The sequence below is a fragment of the Balearica regulorum genome, chromosome 5 (genome assembly GCF_011004875.1).
Source record: "Balearica regulorum gibbericeps isolate bBalReg1 chromosome 5, bBalReg1.pri, whole genome shotgun sequence".
NCBI classification, from domain to species: Eukaryota; Metazoa; Chordata; class Aves; order Gruiformes; family Gruidae; genus Balearica; species Balearica regulorum.
Window position 1 is genome coordinate 6,799,495 of NC_046188.1, and position 20,669 is coordinate 6,820,163.

Below are 20,669 nucleotides of genomic sequence, written 5' to 3' on the forward strand. Positions count from 1 at the left end.
ATGTTCAGTATCATGCTAACAAACACGATTAGGGATGAATACAGTGAGATCGGCTTCAAACATACCATTCAGCCACAGTCAGCAATGGAAACTGCAGATTTTGTAATCACACTGAAACACGGTCAGTTTATCTATTACAGGAAAACACTACAACGACGAGGTTTTGTTATATTTGTTACAGCTTTTTTAGCTATCTTCGGGGAGGGCTTTGCTGTTTTTGTAGGTCTTATCTGCGCAAGAGCCCTCAATTAACTGTCTTCAGTCGCTGGCACTCCCGGGTTGAAGCTGCACTGATTGTTATCTACAATGGCGAGGGGAACACAACCAGCAATTGGAGGGCTTTCCAAACATTCATTTTAGGGAAACCTTAACGCACGGCTGTTTGCTCTGATTGCTGTTAAAGATGGAAACTATGTAGACAACCTTCCTGATTCTTTAGCTGAGTACCCACTTCACCTTCCCCCAGCCCTCTTCAGTATCTCCCCCTCTGTGGTCAATTCTTCCTTCACTGCCTCAAAACTACTACGCATTCTTAATCCTCCCTTTAAAAGCACTCTTCCTCGCATCCACTCCACCTTCAAAAATCTCCAGCCCCGTGATTTAACCCTGGCTTGCTGCAATTAGCCGCATGGAGCGTGTGTGTCCCTCCCCAGGCCGCCCCTCTCCCAGGCCGGCCCGGCTTCCACCGCAGCCTCCTCGAGCATCCTCCCCCACATTCACCTCAAACAAAATAGAGGTTTAATAGCTTGTCCTCTGAATTCCTTCCCTACAGACTGGCGGGGGGAGTCGCTCCCTGAACATACTCCCGTCCCTTTTGTCAATAGGCCAGCCTTCATCAAAGCGTAGCCGAAAATCATGGGATTATTAAACCCATTATGCGTTCATTACTGGTAATCCGCTGCTGATTTTGCCAGCAGTTGTGCTTTCAGCAGGGAAGCCTGCAGGGCTCTGGTTTAGGCGGGTAAAAGGATATCCCAGCGTGTCCCTGCGGCCCTGCGCCTGCCCGCGGCTCTGAGGACGGCACACGAGCAGGGGTGGTTTTTCCTCAGCCTGCCCCGAGCGAGGAGCGTCCCGCACCCGCCGCCCTCTCATGGAGGATCCCGCCCGGACCCAGCTCCCTACTGAAGCGACCAACGAACGTGAGTTACCGACACGGCAGCCGCCAGCGTTAGCCCCAACCTCCCCCGCCTCAGGGAAGGGGGCGGTGCCAATGACGTCTTCACCCCGCCGGAGCCCGTGCCTCGCCCACGCGCTTCGCGCATGCTCAGTGCGGCCCAGCTCGGGGTGGGGGGGGAGAAGGGGGTGATGACGGAAGGGGGGATGATGTAATACCTCTAAACGGCCTCGTTCCGTTCCCCACCCCCCCCCGCCTTTGCAGCTATCCTAGTGCTAACATCCGGGTACTCCGCCCGCTACGCCAGAGGCGGCTTTTTGCCCTGAAAAGCGACGTTTTGGTGTTTTTTACTGTGTTTTGGGGTTTTTTTTGGTGGGGGGGTTTTTTTCGTGGCAGGAGGCGGGGCGGCCAGCGCGCGTGCGCGCGCCCTCTCGCTCCCGCCTCTCGATCGCCGGCGATCGAGAGGAGGGAGCGAGAGGGCGCGCGCACGCGCACCGTGGCGGGGGAGGGGGAGCAACCGGCAGGCAGGCGCGCGCGGCGGTGGCGGCGGCGCCCGGCGCGCATGCGCAGAGGGGAGGAGGCGGCGGCGGCGTGCGTGCGTGCGTGCGTGTGTGTGTGTGTGTGTCTGCGCGAGGAGGAGGAGGAGGAGAAGGGGGGGGCGGACGACGCTCCGCGGCGTTGCGCGAGTGGGCGCGGAGCTCGGGCGGGCGGGAGGGGGCCGGGGAGGGGGGGGACGGCGGCGGCGGCGGCTAGCGAGGAGGGGGAGAGACGCGCGGAGGCGAGATGAGCGCTGGGCTCCCCCTGGGCAGAGAGCCGCCCTCGACAGCCGCCGCCTGTGAATGAACTGAGGCGAGGCCGCCAGCCGGTCGCCCTCCTCCTCCTCCTTCTCCCCCCTCCTTCCCCTTCTCCCCCGGCCGGCCCGCCCGCCGCCGGCCCCGCCGCGGACGTCCCCGCCTGCCCCCGGCCTCCCTGCCCCCCACGCACCTTCGGGAACGCGGAGCGCGGCCCTGCCCGCCACAGCCGGCGCCGTCCGCCGCGGCCGGGGGGGTAAGTGGTGCTGCGCAGTGCGGGGCCTCCGGCGGGCCGGGCTGAGGCGGGGTGAGGGGGGTGGTGGCGGGGCCGAGCTACGCCGGGGTGCTGGAGGGCCGCCGCCGCCTGGGCCCCGGGGCCTGTAAACAAGCGGGGGTGGCCTGCGCGGGGGCTGCTGTCCCTCTCGGCTCCGCGGGAGAGGGGGAAGAGCGGTGTGTGGGGGGGTCGTCCCTCCTGGAGCCTGGGTGAGGAGCGAGGCGCCATCCCCGCCGGCGGCGGCGGCAGCAGCAGCAGCAGCTGGTACCAGGTCGGGGAGGCGAGAGGGAGGGAAATGGGGAGGGGGGTGGGGGGCGGCGCGGGTGCGAGCCTGTGTTCCGTCCCCCGTCCCCCCCCCCGGGGCTGAAGGTGGCCTGGCCGCGGGGCTCCGCTGCGTAGCCCCTGCATTGCAGGCGCCTTTGCAAAAGGGTGGGGGGTGGCACGGCAGCCCCTTGGGGCTGGGCATGGGGAAGGGAAGGGAGGAGGGGGAGCGGAGCGGTTTGGGCCTGGCTCAGGTAGCAGCAGCTTCCTCCCCCCCCCCCCCCCCTTTCTTGGCCGATTCAGAGTTCGTTTAATAATGGCTATAAACAGCCTCCTCTCCCATCGCCACCCAAACGCTTGGGGCACGGCACTGGGGAAAAAAAAAAAAAAGACATCTATTTATAAAGCACCCCACCCTGTCGAGGGTCGGAGCATCAAGCACTCCCCAAATAGTGACATTATTATGCAGCGGGTGGCTTTCCCTTGCCAACGCCTTTCAGGCGTTTAAAGTTTGAGAGGCATTTCTCTGCCTTTGAAAACAATGTCGTGAGCAAAGGTTACGCTCATGATCTCTGATCTGTCATAGAGTACATGTTAAAAGTAGATAAAAGAAAACCTCGATTAAAAAGTTGTCCAGTGATGTACTGGATAATTGGGCTTGCATGTTAAATGCTAGAGGTTCTGAGCATATGTCTACTCTTTTTATTAAATTAGCTTGTATTATAGTAGATATGATACAGGTTTAAGACTTGCTTCAGGTTGATAGTTTCAGAAGAATTGATTTTGTAGACTTCTGTTTGATGTGTATTTGTATTTATTTAGTACAATTAAAATATTTCAGTGTTGTCATGTGTATAACAAAATTTTGTTGTTGCACAACTAACATTTACAGTAGTACTTGTGAGGAACTAATTTTTTGAGTTGTACCTCTATCTCCTGTCAAATGAGAAAGTGCTGGCCATTCAGATGGCCTGTGTGGTAACCTTAAGGTTTAAGGTCCTATATGTCATACAAAGGAATTTTTTATTTTAATTTTTTTAAGTAGAAGGCAGTTTTAGATCCTGAGAGAGCAGTAGGTTTTTAAAGGTAGGTAATACGTTTTCCTTAGGCTGTGATGTTTAACATCAGAGTAAGTAGAATCATTTTATAAAGTAGAAGTTCTAAGTATTGTCATTCTAGGAAATTACTTTCAAAATACGAGCCCGTGTAGCACTTTCCTGAGCCTGCACAGGTACCGTTCTGGAGGTTAGGTGGCTGAAGCAGGATTTGTGAAGGACTAGTGAAATTGAAGCAAGACAGTTGCTGTTACTCAGGACCCTGTGTGAATTGCCAAATGTCCAAGAATTGTGCAAGTTTTACCCACATATCTTCTCTGATAGCTTCCCTTCTGTTACTATTCATAGTTTTTCTATGAATACCATCAGAGACAGGGGATGGGGGGAGAAAACCATGGGTCAGGGAAGTTTTATGTCTTACCTATCCAATCAAAGTAGCAATGAAAGGTGTTGAAGGAAAGCAGTTTTGATAGGTGTACCAGCATTTTTTCCTGGAGGAAACACAGCTGCTCCTAAACCTTTCCCTTCCGGGCCTTTCTGGGTCTACGTTTTGTATATGAGACTGGTCTAAGAGTAAAAGACTTGCTGATGCATCATGCCAGTTATTAATGTTTTCCTCGCAGACACAGATATCTGATAAAACCCTCTGGTAAACGCAGCTTGTATTGGAAAGAGCTGGTCTGTAGTCTCATGCTCTTCTGGCATAGCCATGTTTTTCGAGTATATAGACGAGGCCTAGCTCTGGTTTATAGGTTTAATCCTTTGGTTGATGGTTGTCTGGTAGATCTTTCCCCTTGAGGTACAGTAGAAAACTATACCTGTTTTCCAAGTATTTACTTAACTGTCTATAGGTAAGCTTGAGATACTGTTGTTGAAACTGAGGAGGAGAGATGGAAATGCCAAATGACTGGTGAAGCTTGCAGGTCTAAACAAGCAGAACTCACTCAGTGCAATTTGAATTAAAGCAGAATACAAAAAAGTTTTTTTCTATAAAATCAAGCTAGTTGCTTCTTATCTGGAGTGTAGCTTATGCAGTGAAGTTGAGTCATTCTTGCTGAGATAGCATTTTAAGAACTGTCGTTAAAATGCTTAGATACTTAACTCTGGCACAGTATAATTTGCAAACTTATGTAACTGGTATGTTTTTGAATGCAGCTGTCAATAAGAGATCTTATTGCACTTTTCCTTTTTAGTGGAACTAGGGAATATAAAGCAGCTGTTTTCCCAAGATGGCCTAAATATAAGTCTTAACAATAATGTATTTCTTACTAATATACTGACATTACTATTGACTTAATTTTTACAAGTTCAAGTCTATTCTGATGTAAAAATATTTGTTTACGTAATTGGCTAAGCAGGACTGCATTGGAATTAAGTGATTGAATAATACAGGTTGTGCTATCAAAGAAGCAAGTTTTGAAATGGGAAGTACTGTAAAATAATTGTATTCATTTTGTCTCTGCAAACCTGCAACTTGTTTTGAAGCTTGGAATAGTAGCAATGGTTAGCATAGCTACACCTGAGTCAAACAACATTAATTGTTACTGTTACATGTGGCCCTTTGTAATTTTTGCTCCTCTTTTCTCATAAATTGTACCTCACTTTTACATTTTTTTTTTGAAACATTGGTTGTATCATCTGTAACTGTTTTTTAAGTGATGCAACCTGTAGTCTCATTTGTTCTTTTGAAAATTAAGCTCTTTTTGGATACTACTTTGTTGCTGAATTCTTACTGATCTCTGTAGTTTTAGTCACATGATCCAAATTTCAGTTAAAAATATTAGGTTGAGAATTCAACAATTTAGGATTTATTAAGATTTAATATTTTAGAGTAAATAATTTAAATCTTAAGGCTAGGAAGAATGTTTATACCAAGAAAACTGTAATTGGGGTGGGAGAAGAAAACAGGTGTGATACCATGGGAGTGAGTAGACTGATTTTTGTTCCTGGACAGAGGTAGTATTCAGCTGAGTGTTACTGGTGTTAAACCAATGCTGTAAGGTCTGCTTTTCTGTATTTCTGTCTGCTAAACTCTGTTCTGTGTTACTAAGTTACAGATGTGTCTCAAGCCTCTATCTTTTTTTTTTTTTAAATTATTATTATTTCTGTTTGTGCTTTAACTGAACAAGCCTTTGTTTTACTGGGTGTTCATTTTAATCTTTTTGTTTTCACCTACTGGTAAACTAATGGATATTTTGGCTTGCTACTGAAGTCTGCAAAACAGAGTGTGTTTATAAATATGTGAAACAGTTGCTCAGAATTTTTTAACAGCTCTTCTAAAAAGGTGTTTGTATGTGACTAAAACAACAGAATAAAAACTTCATCTACAGATAGTTCCAATGAAGTACACCTCTACTGTTTAGAGTGTAAACTTCATAGCAGTATACTAGCAAAAGAGCATTTGAGAGTGATACAAGGGGGAAAAAACGAAACTGTCTAATCAGGTTTCAGTATTGAAATGTAGAGAAATGCTAGCAGTTTACACATGGAGGAAAAAAGTATGTTAGCCTCTTTATTGCTACCATCTTAGTTCTCAGTTCAGGTAAGAATAAGATAAAAAGGCCTCTAAAGTCTTCTAAGATAATAGTCTACAGACCCAAGAAACTTAAGTGTAACATGACTTGTATTCTGATAGCTGCAGTTTAAATAAAGCAAAGCACTTAAACATGCTTACGCTGATACGCTATGTGCAACTGAATTATGTCGGACTACTCAGATGTGTGATGTTGCTCTCATGCTTAAATACTTTGCTGCATTGTGACCTAGAGGATGAAATGTGCTTTCATATTTGAGTCTTGGCTGTAACTTGAAGGATTTTCTTTATCTATGTATACAATTCATTTTAACTGCCAACTGTACTTTTGATCTGGAATCTGAATGGTAGTCTGTATTCTACTTGACCACGTATCATAGCTATTTTTGCATAAAATTCTGTGTATTTTTTACTTAGGAAATACCCTAAAATGCAGTAGCCACAAGTACTGCGTAAACAGTGCCTAGGCTCTTTATGTTTGGAAATGAGTTTAAGGAATTATCCAGCTGTCCACTAAGTTAAGTAAAACCCAGTCTTTGGAAAGGGGTGCAGAACACGGAAAAATGTGGGCAAGTAAGTGGTTTGTATTCTTTAAGTTTTTAAGAACCATTCTGAGGCTGCAGAATGACTCCTTGTGAGGTTAGGAAATGCTGGCATTAGCACCGCTTGTATTTTGAACAACAGGTGAGTTTGATAATGTCCTCATTCAGTGACCAGAGCATTTAGAGCTGCAATGAACTCAAGTCTGGACTCAGGAGGGCATCTTACTGCCTTGTTCATCATAGGCAAATCTGTCAACTCTGTACTGTTAGTGATAGAAGTAAACTTGGTGATCAGTGTGACCCTCAGAGGAAAGCCTTCTGTCCTGAAAGTTATTGTCTGCGTAAAATGCTAAAACAATAGGGGTTTTGCCTTGGTTTCTTTTTTCTATTTTTATGTAGTCTTGGGGGAAAAATCTGCTTTATTGCAGCAGTCATACTCTATCCTTGTTCTTTTAATGAGATAGGAATGCTGGGGATGTGAGGGCAAAATAGCTTTGTAAATAAAAGCTCTGAGTGTGTACAAATGAACAAACTCCAGCTTTTCCTAAGCTTTGAGGATTTGACTTCCAGGTCTTAATGTGCTTCTGGCATAGTTTTGATGTCATTTCCTTGCAAGCAAAGCCAGGTTACAGCTGTATACTTCAGAACATTTCCTATTTTATTCCCATGTGTAGTCATCAGGTTTTAAGTCTCCTGTATGCTACTTTACCTATATCCTCACCAGAATAGTGGTAATGTTGCTGAGATTAGAACCCCACAAATATTTTAATGTGAAATAAGGGATCTGGGAAATTGCTTGTATATCTTACTTTGAATTATTTCATAATATTGAGTACTTGGCTAAACAGGAAATTTTGGGATCTTCATTGTGAACGTCATCTTTTAATTGTTGGACACATGCATACTGGTTTTCTCTAAATAGTTTATTTTTATTTTACTCCCAAGCTCTATCGGTATAAACTTCATTTTTCACTTAGGTTTCATTCTTCCATATTGATAAATAAATTACTCATAAGACAAATCAGAAATAGGTGGCTGGTGCTTCTTGTTGCAGTTAGGAAGATCTGAAGTCTGAAAGCTTTAAATTATTTTAGAAAAATAGCAGTGACCTCAGTAAGCAACTGGAGACACAAAGACTGAGAGTTAAAGAGATGGTTTGATGATTTCATGTGTTTGATTTTCTTTGGAGTATATAGGACTGTGTTAACTTAGAAAGTTGTTTGTGGTGAGGTTATCAGTTAAACAGTGTGACAGAAAGATGGTGGGATTCAATAAGAATTTATACACATTACCACAGGTGACAATACCAAATTATGTTAACTGTAAAAAAGTGGCAGTTTCCTGAACCTCATCATCACAGATGAGAGAGAGTGTGTGTGAGTATAATTTTTTGCTGTATTTCAGGAATGGTTCGATTAATGTGCTCGGTGTTCTGTTTTTTTAAAAAAATTACTCTTGTTCAAGCCTCCCTTTGTTTTTGGAGTCTCAGTGAATAATCCCATCAGGACCTTTTTTCATGTAGCATCTTCTTCCTAATTTATTTTAACGCTTCAGCTAAAACACTGACAAATTGGCAGTGGCTTGGCTTCACTCCAGTGGCTTTTGAAGAACCTGAACAGTCCTGGTCATTCTAGTAAGTCATTTTGGTGTAGAGGCTTTTTACCCAAGAACTTCACTTTCCTCTTTTGGGTAATGGTAGTATGAGCTAGGACTACAGTTCTGTCTGATTTTTCTGAGTAGGTTTAGCTGAACTTTATAAAAAAGCAAATGCTTTTTGCTTGGTTGTTTTTTTTGTTTTCTTTCTGACATAGAAATAACAGTGGAATAGTGTGGTTCTTCCACTAAAGAAAACATTCCTCTGTGAATCTACAACTTGATAATATTAGCAGTGAAGGAAGACGCTGAGGATTCAAGCTGTAAATGACAGATCAAAAAAATGAAGTTTAAAGAATGGGGAGTGGGGGAGTTAGCTATTGTTTGAAGCACTCGATGTGTTCAGTTATCTTCAATTCTTGAACTTTCAGTGACTTGTACTCAAGTAAGAATTGTCGATTAGGCCTACCATGTTTAGGAGTGGGGTAATAATCTGATATGATGGTAAATGACAATGGCAGAGGACTCTTGGTATTACAAATATAAGAAAAAATTGTAATTCAACTTTTATGACTTCCTATAGCTGCATTCTTCTGTGTTGTCTTTTTCTGTTTCCTGTTCACCCATGTTTTCTTTCTGGTGAAACTGTATTGCTGTGCATAGTTCTGTTGGAATAGCTGCATACCACTGTATACTGTTTCTGACATGAGCAGTTTGCTTGGAATTCTTATTTTCACTTGTTTGCCTTGCTCTTTCAAAAAATTTCAATCTTGCTGCATCTCATTGATACAGAAAAATGAAGCAAGGCCTTTCTTTCTCCCAACTCTGTCTACATAGACTGCAACTTCCTTGGATCTTCCAGTTCCTTTTTACAGTGCTTGCTTTAATGGGGCTTTGAATTTTGGCTGGACTCTGCAGGAGTTTGTGTGCTGTTAACAAAGCAGTTGTCTAATCTCTGTGTCTAAAATGGGTGTCTTTTGTTTATCTTCCAACACTTTTAAGTAAGAAATCTTTGGAAAATGAAGTATAACCAGAAAGGTGCTGAACTAAACACCAGCATGGGCATGTTTTTTTGCTTATTAATGCTTTCAAACAAGGACCGTGGCTTTTTCATTCTCATACTTTTCAGATGGCAGCATATGAATTTATGCAGAGCTACCTCATTGATTTTCATAGCACTTGTTAATGCCATTTTGGTTGTCTACACAATTTCTTACAGTGATTGGGCTGCTTTGATACTGATGCCTAGTGGGTTTTTTTTTTTCTTATGCTTTCCCACCTCTAATTTGTAGTACAAATATTTAGAAAGAAGCAAGAATTCTGTCTGGGCCAAGAAATATTACCTTAATTGTGTTCAGAGGGTGCCAGTCATGTTAGGATCCTAAGGAGTGACTGATCCTTGTGGATGCAAGCTGTATCATCTCCCAGAATCAATTTAGTGATTTTTCTATTCCCTGCAGTGGTCCTGGTGGTTCTGCAAAGAACTTATTTTCTTCAATAACTGATAATAGAGCAAAATGAAAACAACTCTATAAAGAAACTTGAAACTACATCACTGTCTTTCACATTTCTGCAGGAATGATTTGTTAGAGATTAATTATCTTTTTCAATGTCCAGGGCTTGCTTTTTAAAAAATCAGATTACATACATCTGTTTTGGAGGGAGTTTGAGCCTCAGCCAACATATGTTCATGGCGAGAATAGCAGCTCCTACTTTAACCTTGGAACAGGTTCAGTTGTCTGCAGGAAAGGTAGGTAGGAGCAGAAAAAGATGTTTTAAGAAAAAGCTGATACCTGTTGTTGGAGGGAGGGTGTTAACTTAGAAATGGTTACCTTTTGTGTTCCAGAAGACTTTTGGAGGCTTTAGCAATCTTCTAAATCCTGCCTACCCCACTGTACACACATATGAAAAATTGACATAGGAAAACAAGTGGGATAAAATATTTGCTGCTTAGTATGGGGAGGCATTCAGAAAGGCTGTCAGGTCCTAGCAAGGAGGGAGGATTCGAAGTAGAAGAGATGTTATATTTAAAAAAAAAAAAAAAAACCACAAAAAATCCCACCCACCTCCCAAAACATCCTAGCTCAGTGAAATGGCAGTGCCTGTGGACCAGCTATCAAGAAGTCAAAGCTCGTAGGAGTCTGTATCAGCGGTGCAGTGATACAGTGTTTTCTGCTGTGGTATGAAGTTGTAATTGTAATCGCTGTTATATATTAATTACAGGGAGAGAGGGAGGGTAAGTGGGGAAAGGTTGAAACGATTCATACTTTCCCTTGTATACTGAGAGTCATTAAGTTGCTTACCTTTGAGGTTTTTTTCCCTGTCTCACACTTGCCTCCATGTATAGACATTCTTGCCTGTCTAAAGGCCTGTTACTGAGCGCTTTGATAATATTTCTCTTTACTTTCTTTAAACTAATGTTTCCAGCTGTCTACCTTTTCCTGTTCCCTTTGTCTGCCACATGGCATAGCTCCTACATCTGTCCTAAACAAAAAAATTGTTAATGTTATTACAAACTTTCTTACCCCAATGGGTAGTTTCTTCTTATGTTCTTCTATTTGCAATTGTTTTACTGTAACATAACGCAGACTACAGTTGCATGTCCAAGAAGTAAGTATTCTGGTGGGGAAATTGTGTGGTAGTTCATGTTTATTAAAATAGCCCCACTTCTGTATTTTATTTCTTTTATTTTTCATAGACTATTCATGTCTCCTAGTTGGCCATGTATTCCTGTGTCTGAAAGTACACATTCAGAAACATCAACTCTAATTTTCAGTGCTTCATTGATGTTGTTGAACCATGAGTGCCAGAACTCAAATCATATAGCCTTCAATAGTTTTTAAATAGTTTCATTGGCAAGCAGCTTTTTCATGACTTCATTCAGCCCATGACTGTGGTGTAATTATGTCTCCTCATCTGCGTGTTCTGTTTTATTTTAGTCATTCTTCCGATCCCTGGGATGATCTCTGACATGTTGTTTGTTAACATTAATTGATTTGGGACATCCAGTATGTCCTGTCAGTTTTTCATTCAACAGGCGCTAACTCCTGAAAATGTTTCCACAATTACATGCTGACTGATTGCTGCATCTAGCCTGCTTAAGGCAGGGGGAAAAGTCCCACAGATCAGGTTGGAGTTGAAGTGATCAAATGCCCTTTTTCTATTCATTAGCAGTCGGTGTAATTTGGTGACTTGCTCTGTGTCCTGTAGTTCAAGTAAAGGTTGTAATCTTTCTTTATGGCACTCATTACAACACACAGGGCATAATGTCACTTGGAGAATTGTTCCAGGAAATTGGAGTATGGGGACATTTCTCAGCTTAGTTTGAACAAGTGCCTGTGACTTCAGTGTGGTTCATATAAGCAGCTTATCCTATTGGAAGGAATACAACTCGAATGCTGTTTAAAAAGGATTATTAAATTACCTGTGGTTAAAGTACAAGTTTCAGATGGGGGTGGTTGGTTTTCTTGGACAAGACGATCAAATCCTTGTCTGAATTCCTTTGAAAAATAAATTGTCTTTTTACAGCGGTACATGGAGTTACATTAACTGTTCTTTGTGAACAATTTAAGACTCATCGTTTGAACCTTCAAGCACATGAATAAGCAAATAGCAAAACAGTAAAAAATATTTTCGTGTGTATCAGAAAGCATTCTAGTTGCGCTGTCTGGATAGCACAATTTGAGGGACAAATGAAGGGGCAAAGAGATTTCATGCATTCCAGTGATGTATCTGTGGTTGTCCATGGTTGTCCATGGTCTGGTATACTAATTACCCTCCTTTTCTTTGCCACTCTGTTCTCCAGTTGCATCTATTTTCAAGGAGTTTAGCTACTGACTCTTTGGCATGCTCCATTCATTATTTCAGTTTTGTTTCTAATGCTGCAGTCCTTTGAATTTTGGCACTCTTGTGTTTTATCCCAGATCTTGTTACTTGTGTTGATTTTTCTAGGCCCTGTATAATATTCTTGCTTTTCTGTCTGCAAACTGCAACTTCAGTTTTTCGTGCACTTGCTGTAGAGGCTGTCCTTAAGTTTGACCTCCACAAAATCGGTGTTTCAGTAGTCATGGTTTAGAGGCATTCATAGATGCATAGATGTGTCCCCTGCATATTGTCTTTATGCATAGGGGTCCATTTTCACTTTTAGTTTTCTTCGGAAGCCTCTCTATTCTCCAGAGCCAAAACCCAGGAACTTTGCAGAAAGCTCTTCTCTTTCGGGAGAAACTAGTGGAAATCACTAATATGGAGATGGTGAACCAAGAATCACCTTACGTGAAAGTTGAAGTTTACTTGACTAATCATTGTGGCAGTTGCAGTGCTAGATGATATTTTAGGGTTACCATTTCTGGAGAAAATGGTTGCACCTCTGATCTTTTTACAGCTATGGTACTGTTTAGAATCGTCCTTCTCTAAGAAAAACAACAGCGGGTGGTGTACGTTTGCAACTAAACTTCATGATTAAAGTGGATTTTCTTTTACTTTAGCTTTAGTAGGAATAGGAAGAATGTTTGTCTCCTTTAATAGGTATGTGCATCGTTCAAGCATCACGAAAGTTGAGGCTTCCAGACTAGAGGACTGGTGTTCTGTCTCCCACTGAGACCAGTTTTCTAATGTGATTGTGGAAGTGTGTGGCTGGATTAAGAAGGGCAAAGGGGGAAGGGTAGTAAAATTATTTGGAGAATAAGGGTCATAAGATGAGAACTCCTCTTTAGGAAGATGACTAAAGAAATACAAGATAGGACTAAGTTAAACCATGTTCAGAATTTGTTGCTTTATTGCACATCATGCATGCAGACTGTTCTGGGTCTCACTTGTCTCTTTAGTGTTATTACATAACAAACTCATGCTGTAACTTGGGTGCTTGCACTGCTATAGGTTAATCTGATTTGCATACAGAGTTATATGCTTAACTAAAGGTGTCATTCCAACTTAATCAGTATAGTGCACAAACCACTTCACAAAAGAATGAAGAACGTACTAGTGATTTAGGTAGACACTGATGCATGAAAGATGTTTCCGTAGATAGGGACTCAAAAACAGGTCTAGAATATATTTTTAGTAGGCAGGAGGCATGGCTTGCTTATGTCAGCCTCTGTGTGTCCCATCTTTTAAAATTGATTTTTTTTTTTTTTTTATAACTAAGACTCTTTAAATTCTTCAGGTTTTAGCCACACAAGAGTATCAGGGGAGAAGTAGCAGGTAGCCTCTGATTCATAAAAAAAAATAAATCACAAATTGCTCATATTAAACTCAAATTTTTCTGAAAAAGGATTGAAATTCTGGAAAAACTGAAGACTTGGCATATTCATGCTATCCACAGCTAAACTATGCTTTCCCTTCAGATGCAGTGAGGATTTTGAAAACCTGGCCTATTCTCCTACAGGTTTAGACTGGCGTTCTGGTGGAAGTACAGTTAGCTGGAGTGTTGCAAGGAAGGCAGCTGCAGTCCGTTACTGCAGTTTTCAGAAGGTGACTACTTTATGCTATGGGCTGTGAATAATTTCCTAAGTAGAAGCCATGTGACCACATTGTGGTTATGCTTCTGTCTGGTTGTATTCACATCTACGGTGGGTAGCTCACACTGTTGAAGAATCATGTGTCAACATCTCACCTACAAGGCTTAATTTAGAATAGCAACACCTTTCAGTTTACCTTCTGGGAAGGAATAAGACAACTTGATTTTAAGTGGAGAGTGGATTTGTTAATTTTTGAAGTGTGCTGGCAGTTCTGTATGAGTTGCTAGAACTGCATACGACCTGTCTGTACATATTTTTACTTGTCGTTTACATGCCAACCTACTGAAAGGGCTGAACAGCTTACAAAGCACAACTCTGAATATTGTGTACCTAGTAATGTGAGAGATTAGAAGGAAAACTGCCTTTTTTAGTCCAAATTTGACAGTGCTTGTGGTCAGTTTAACTGTATCCTGTTCTTAATGCTTTTCTGTTTTGTTTTAAAGACAGTAATAATGAAAAATACTTCACAAAAATGTGGTATTTGCCAGGGCAGTTTCTGCTTTTTGAGCTCTAAATTAAGGTGAAATAATTGTATATCTGCATTCTATTTTATAATCTCTTTGACAATAAGAAAGCATAAAGTGTTAGTTTAAACTTTGCTGCTATCATGGAGTAACTAAAAAGTCTATTATTCTGCAAAATAATTCCCCATTTGATTTATGGCAGCATTCTGTAATTATTTTGATCACTCTGACTTCACTAGAGTTGCATGTGAAGATAAAAAAGTCCTGTTTTTTTCCTGGGAACTGCAGTAATGTTGAACCTCATGCGTGTGCTTAGTATACAAGACCAGCGTACGCTCTGTGTTGTTGGCTAGTTACAGTTTGTGTGGGCATCAATATTTTGTGTTCACTTGAGAAGAGACAGAACTTAAGAGCAGGGATTGGGGTGAAAGGAAGCAGAGGTGTACTGCTGCTGACATCTCTCTTCATACAGCTGAAGTATGTGTGGCTTTTGTTTTTGTAACAAAGCGTGTGAGCCAGAGAGTGCATATCCAGTCCCTGTGCCTCACATTGGAATCGCTGTTGTGGTGACATCAAATGTAAACATTTCTTGACTATTTATTCTAACACATACAGATGTTTTAGAAAGGTTGATAGTGGCTGGAAGAGACAATGTGAAAAGCTTTGGATATATAGTGTCACAGCTGGAGCTGTATTGCAATAAAAGCATGTTATCAAAAAGTGATGTTATCGCTTAGAAAACTGATCAGATGTATTCCATGTGCAAATTAAAACCTGAAACCCCTAGTGTACTAACTTTTCTGCTAGTGCAGCTGCTTAGTTGGGGCTTCAGTTGGAGTCTTCTCACAGTTAATTTTTGTCCAATGTCTTCAAATGGAAAAGCTTGTAGTTTTGTTCCATTACCTTGTATAACAGTGATTTGCACACTTTGATGCTTCCCAGGGCAGAATTTGCAAGTATGTAAAACGTGTCACCTATTTTGTGTGATTTTTTAATAATGAATGCACAGATAAACTGATGTGGATTAGAAGGGTGGGTTGACTGGTTAGGGTGTGAAAGCCATAAAGGTAAACCAGTCAGTTTACGCTGCCTGCAAATATAATTCATATTCTCTTAAGCATGAATATTTGCTGCATCACATCCCAATGATGGGAGGTGGAGGAGGATAAGGTGTGCAGTATATTGGTCTGGCTTGAATATGGAAGCATGAATTTACAATACTTGTGATTTTATTTTCAAACATATTTCCTTAGACTTGTCGGGGTAGTTGTCTTTCAGTGAAGCATGAATACATCAAGGTTTTCAGTAAATCTGCAGCACAGACATCTGAGAAGCTTGCAGTGTAATTTAACTGAAAATCTAAGGATGAGCTTTCACAAATGGCTGAGCCAAACTAATGGCTTGCTGCTGCCTAAAGGGACAGCTGCTGTGTTCCTTCTGAGTCCTGCTCCTAGTTATCCAGTGTTGCCTCTTCCTTTATGCAGACTCTGGCATCATCTTGATCATTCAGATCACTATCTGTTTTAAAAAAAACCCAACACACCAACAAAACAAAACCCCCTGAACCTCCTCCCTCAAAAGAAAGCCTAATCAGTTTGCTTTCGTTTCTCTGTCGGAAAAGCAGAGTGTGAGCAGGACTTTGTGGCCAGCAGGTAGGGATCTGGGGACTGTTCTGGAAACGTTGAACTCTTTCATTGGCTCAGTAATCGCAGGGAACATAGCTATTCAGATGTGTGCCAGTTAACAAGTCCTCTTTCAAACTAATGTCATACATACTTATACTAGAGGCTTTTGTGAGAACCATGAATTTTAGTGGAATATAAGTTCTTCAAGTAAAACAGCTGAAAATACTTAACACAAATATGAAAAGTGCAGTTCAGCTAGTAGCAGTGTCCTTGTTTAAATTAGATGAAAGCAATGCAAATTTGACTTGAGACACAGAAAAGTCAGCTTTATATCTGTATTTTTTTCACCTTAACATTATTTGGGCTATTATTTAATAGTTTCCAATAGGATGTTTAAACAAGAGATGTTTAAGAAATATCTTAATAATCCTTTTTTTTCTTTTTAGAACTGAAGGAAAGTCATCATGGGAGCATTTTTAGACAAGCCAAAGATGGAGAAGCATAATGCCCAGGGGCAAGGGAATGGGCTTCGTTATGGTCTGAGTAGTATGCAAGGCTGGCGAGTTGAAATGGAGGATGCACATACGGCTGTGATTGGTTTGCCAAATGGACTTGATGGATGGTCGTTTTTTGCTGTATATGATGGGCACGCTGGATCACAGGTTGCCAAGTACTGCTGTGAGCATTTATTAGATCACATCACGAGCAACCAGGATTTTAAAGGGCCAGATGGGCCACCATCTGTGGAAAGTGTAAAGAGCGGCATCAGAACAGGTTTTCTGCAAATTGATGAACACATGAGAGTCATCTCCGAGAAGAAACATGGCGCAGACAGAAGTGGGTCAACAGCTGTGGGTGTCATGATTTCTCCCCAGCATACATACTTCATCAACTGTGGAGACTCGAGAGGTTTACTTTGTAGAAACAGGAAGGTTCACTTCTTCACACAGGATCACAAACCAAGTAATCCACTGGAGAAAGAGCGCATACAGAATGCAGGTGGTTCTGTAATGATTCAGCGTGTGAACGGCTCTCTTGCTGTTTCAAGGGCACTTGGAGACTTTGATTACAAATGTGTCCATGGGAAAGGTCCTACAGAACAGCTAGTCTCACCTGAGCCTGAAGTTTATGAAATTGAGAGATCAGAAGAAGACGATCAGTTCATCATACTGGCTTGCGACGGTATCTGGGATGTTATGGGAAATGAAGAGCTGTGTGACTTTGTAAGATCCAGACTTGAAGTCACTGATGACCTTGAGAAAGTTTGCAATGAGATAGTTGACACCTGCTTGTACAAGGTAGCCAGACTTGAGAGAAGAAGTTTACTGTGTTTTCACTGTTAGAATTTTTATATAAGTTTTGATTCCAGTCTATAAGTATCCAATGGTTTATGTTAACGTGACTTTGACAGTAATTACTATGATTCCCACAAAAAATGGTGATAGAGGGGGAACGAACACACGACAGAAACTTTATGGCTTTCTGGGTGGTTTTGGTTAATGAAGAGTTTAAAATCATGTACAGATACGTTGTGATGACTGGGAAACTAGAAGCTGATGGGAATTTGTGGGGAAGCTAAGGACAATAACTGCCCTTTTCTGTTTCACAACATATTTTACAAAACTTGAACTCTTAAGATTTAATCAGGGTGGAGAATATTCTTTCCCTTCCTAATCTTCCCCTCCTTTCTTGGGCATGTGGTAGTAACATTACTGTCATAATTACACCAAGATAAATGCAGAATGAATGAACCTTGACTTCATATTTTGCAGTTTAAAATGTCGTCTTGACTATGTAAAGATCTGACTTCCTGAGTTAGTTTTCTTCTGGTTTAATTACTGTATTTCTTAGTGTTGTGTGATACAGCTCTGAAACTAGCTCAAGTAGAAGATGGGACTGTTTTGTTTAACAAATCTGTGTAATTTTGTCTACAATAACTTCTACTTTGTATTAATAAGTTGCAGGGTGGTACAGTTACAGAAGAGGTTTGAAGTATTGAGTTTCATAGCTTGACAGTTAATTTTCCAAAGGCAAGCTATAAGTCATAATGTAAAAGAGCCAGCATTTTTGATGCTAGAGAGACAAGACAACATCTCCACTCTTGCCACATGCCTAACAAGGTCGTTGTTTCCCTTTTGGAAGAATGAAATCGCTTTCCAACACTTTGGCAGATTGATAATGCGTAAATTTTTGTTTACAATTTTTGTCTGGTGATCCTGAAAACAAATACCAGGGAAGGAACAGTGGCTTGTGGATGCTGTAAGCTTTGCAGCAGCCAACTGTCAGCACCTCCCCATACGCCCATATACTCTTGTTTTAAACACTGGCTTGTTCTTGATCTTACTGACTTCAGCAGATTTAATTGGTGTAAAAAATTAAGCATATGGATGCATGTTTGTAGACCGGAGCACAGAGATGTTGAAAGTAAACTAAACAGTTACTTTTCCTAAGCAGAATGTGTTTGTATTTCAACCCATTCAAGTATTAGGGTTCTGTTTAGTTGGAGTTTTAAATGTTTCTATTTCAAAGAATGCTTTTGTAAAGGCCTGGGCCCCTTCCAGCTGGTCTCTTAACAGATTGTCTTACTTGTAACTTTTCTTGTTTTGAAAGAAAAGGGAGGAAAAACTCTAATAGCTGTGATTTTAGGTGGAAGCACTGTCTGAATTCAACACCTCCCTACTTAGTGCTTTTAAGCAGTAATGATTTTGTTTACCCAATATTCAGCTGTATTCCCGAAATTGTTGGATAGTACTTAAAACAAGATGGAACACAACTTTGTAATTACACATCGCTTATTAATAATGTCAGTTTTTAAAAGACAATGGGCTGTCTGCAGCTGGCTCCAGGTAGTCTTCAGACCATAAAAGAGGAAAGAACGAAGTGACTTAAAAGTTGTACTGAATGCACAGGCAGACTTTGGAATTCTGTAAGGGGGCAGGTGTAAATTAAGGCTATGATAATATTAGTCCATAGTAGTAAAAGTTGTATTCTAATACCATATGATTTGTGAATTTTTGTGTGTAAAATGCTTTGATGTGCATTTAGCCTGGTGTATGTATACATTCTCAAATAATTTTTTCTTTTCCACCAGGGAAGTCGAGACAACATGAGTGTGATATTGATCTGTTTTCCGAATGCACCAAAGGTATCGCCAGAGGCGGTGAAAAGAGAGGCAGAGTTGGACAAGTACCTGGAAAGCAGAGTAGAAGGTGGATCATTTAAAAAAAAATAAGTAACTTTGTTTCTAAACAGACCCCTTGGCCCCCTTCCCCTTCCAACAACTAAACTCTTAATACATACAAGCTTTTTAATAGACCTTTTCAGTGCCATTGGCCATCCAGTGTACATCTCTGAAAAAGGCACTCATACAGTCCTGCTGCATGTCCTGAAAAAATTCTGTTACGAAAGTGCAACAGCCTGTAGCCCTGAAAACTATTCAGGATGGCAGAGAAATAATTCATTTATGCTCAGTGTTCTTCATGAATGCGTTGACAGCGCTAATTTTTGACCAGGAAATCCTGGTTCCTGTTTATATAGAGTTAAATAATCAGAATATCTTGCAAAACATCTATGAAGTTGGTAATTTGAGTGCCATTTTTCTGTATAGGTATTTACAAATCAGTTAGCCATAATAATTTGTTATCCAATTATGGTAGGGTTACAGCTTGATTACTGTCATCTTTAAGGCACCTGCTAACATATTTACTTATTTGAAAGTATATCAGAAATTTGTCAAAGCTAATCTTTCAGCATTCATAATGAACAAAAGCTGGGAGCTCATCTTACTCTGATAATAGCTTCAAAATTTTTCTTTAAATTTGTATTTCAGGAGTTTTTAAACTTTAAACTGAAACCTTAAGTCTTAGGTGTTTTGGGTCACCTAACTAAAAATTATATTTGAAATCAATCTGATTTAAAATATTTCTCATTAAGACTGTATTTATAGTGCCTTTTGGTATTTAAAAACTAACACAACTTGGAGTTTGTTTCTGAAATATAAGACACACTGTATGCATTATTTGCATAGGTTAAGTCTGTTTTTGAAGTGGAGTCCTATAGACCTATATGTTACAAGTCTAGTTATGTGTATATACTCCAAGCATCTTTAATACCATACACAGCACCATACACAGAGTTCTTCACAACTACAGTATCAGTGATTAGTAACTTAGAGGAATATATTGTGCACTTTTTTCCTCCTTAACTTGCACAAAGATAATACAGTGCAGCTTCAGAAATTTCAGAGAACTTGCCTAAATGGGAATTCTGGGTTCAAACAAATTGCAATTTCAAAGCACTTACTATCTCTGTACGTGCTCCTTCAGAAAGTATCACCTTTTTCAAACGCCTCATTCCCAAGGTCTTGGCAAACTACATCTGTTCTGCCCATGAAAAAATGTCCAGGCAGACATTTCTGTGTTCTAAGAGAAGTTGGTGCACAGTAGGCAATAGTGTGAATCTTTTTGACAGCGTAGCAGGAATATCTAAGTGCATGGTAACACCGTACAAGTGTCAGATGGCTTTCTCCATTTCAAAGCAGTGAGAGTTTTGCACCAGGCATTTGAAGAGCTTACTATGTATGCCCACTCACAGAACTGGTGAAGAACAAGTCTGCTGTAAACTCACACATTAATTTACAGCATGCTAACTCTCCTAATTTGGGCAAGAATTACCTTCATATGTTAGATATTTTGTCTGAGTTCAGACAAATCCCTGACCTAGATATGAAAATACGTTCAAGTCAAGGTGCCTTCTTGAGCTGGCCCCGTTGTACCCCTAGGAATATTACAATGAGGAAAGCTGACGTTTTTGTACAGACAACTGCAGTGAATGAGGAACCTAAACACTGGAACTGCATGTGATTATGGTACATACAAGGAATTTGGCTGCTGATACTTTTG

General features: G+C 41.2%; 1 protein-coding gene across 3 annotated transcripts in view; it reads left to right on the forward strand.

Moving 5' to 3' along the window:
* The first annotated feature begins 1,823 nt into the window (after positions 1 to 1,823).
* The window catches only part of PPM1A (protein phosphatase, Mg2+/Mn2+ dependent 1A), a 30,244-nt gene continuing 11,398 nt past the window's right edge, over positions 1,824 to 20,669 (forward strand). For all 3 annotated transcript variants that reach the window (XM_075753328.1, XM_075753327.1, XM_075753329.1), the window contains exons 1-3: positions 1,824 to 2,161; positions 16,215 to 17,066; positions 18,860 to 18,977. In XM_075753328.1, coding sequence (XP_075609443.1) covers positions 16,233 to 17,066; positions 18,860 to 18,977 — 952 coding nt within the window. In that variant the 5' untranslated portion in view covers positions 1,824 to 2,161; positions 16,215 to 16,232. The remainder of the gene's footprint in view (positions 2,162 to 16,214; positions 17,067 to 18,859; positions 18,978 to 20,669) is intronic.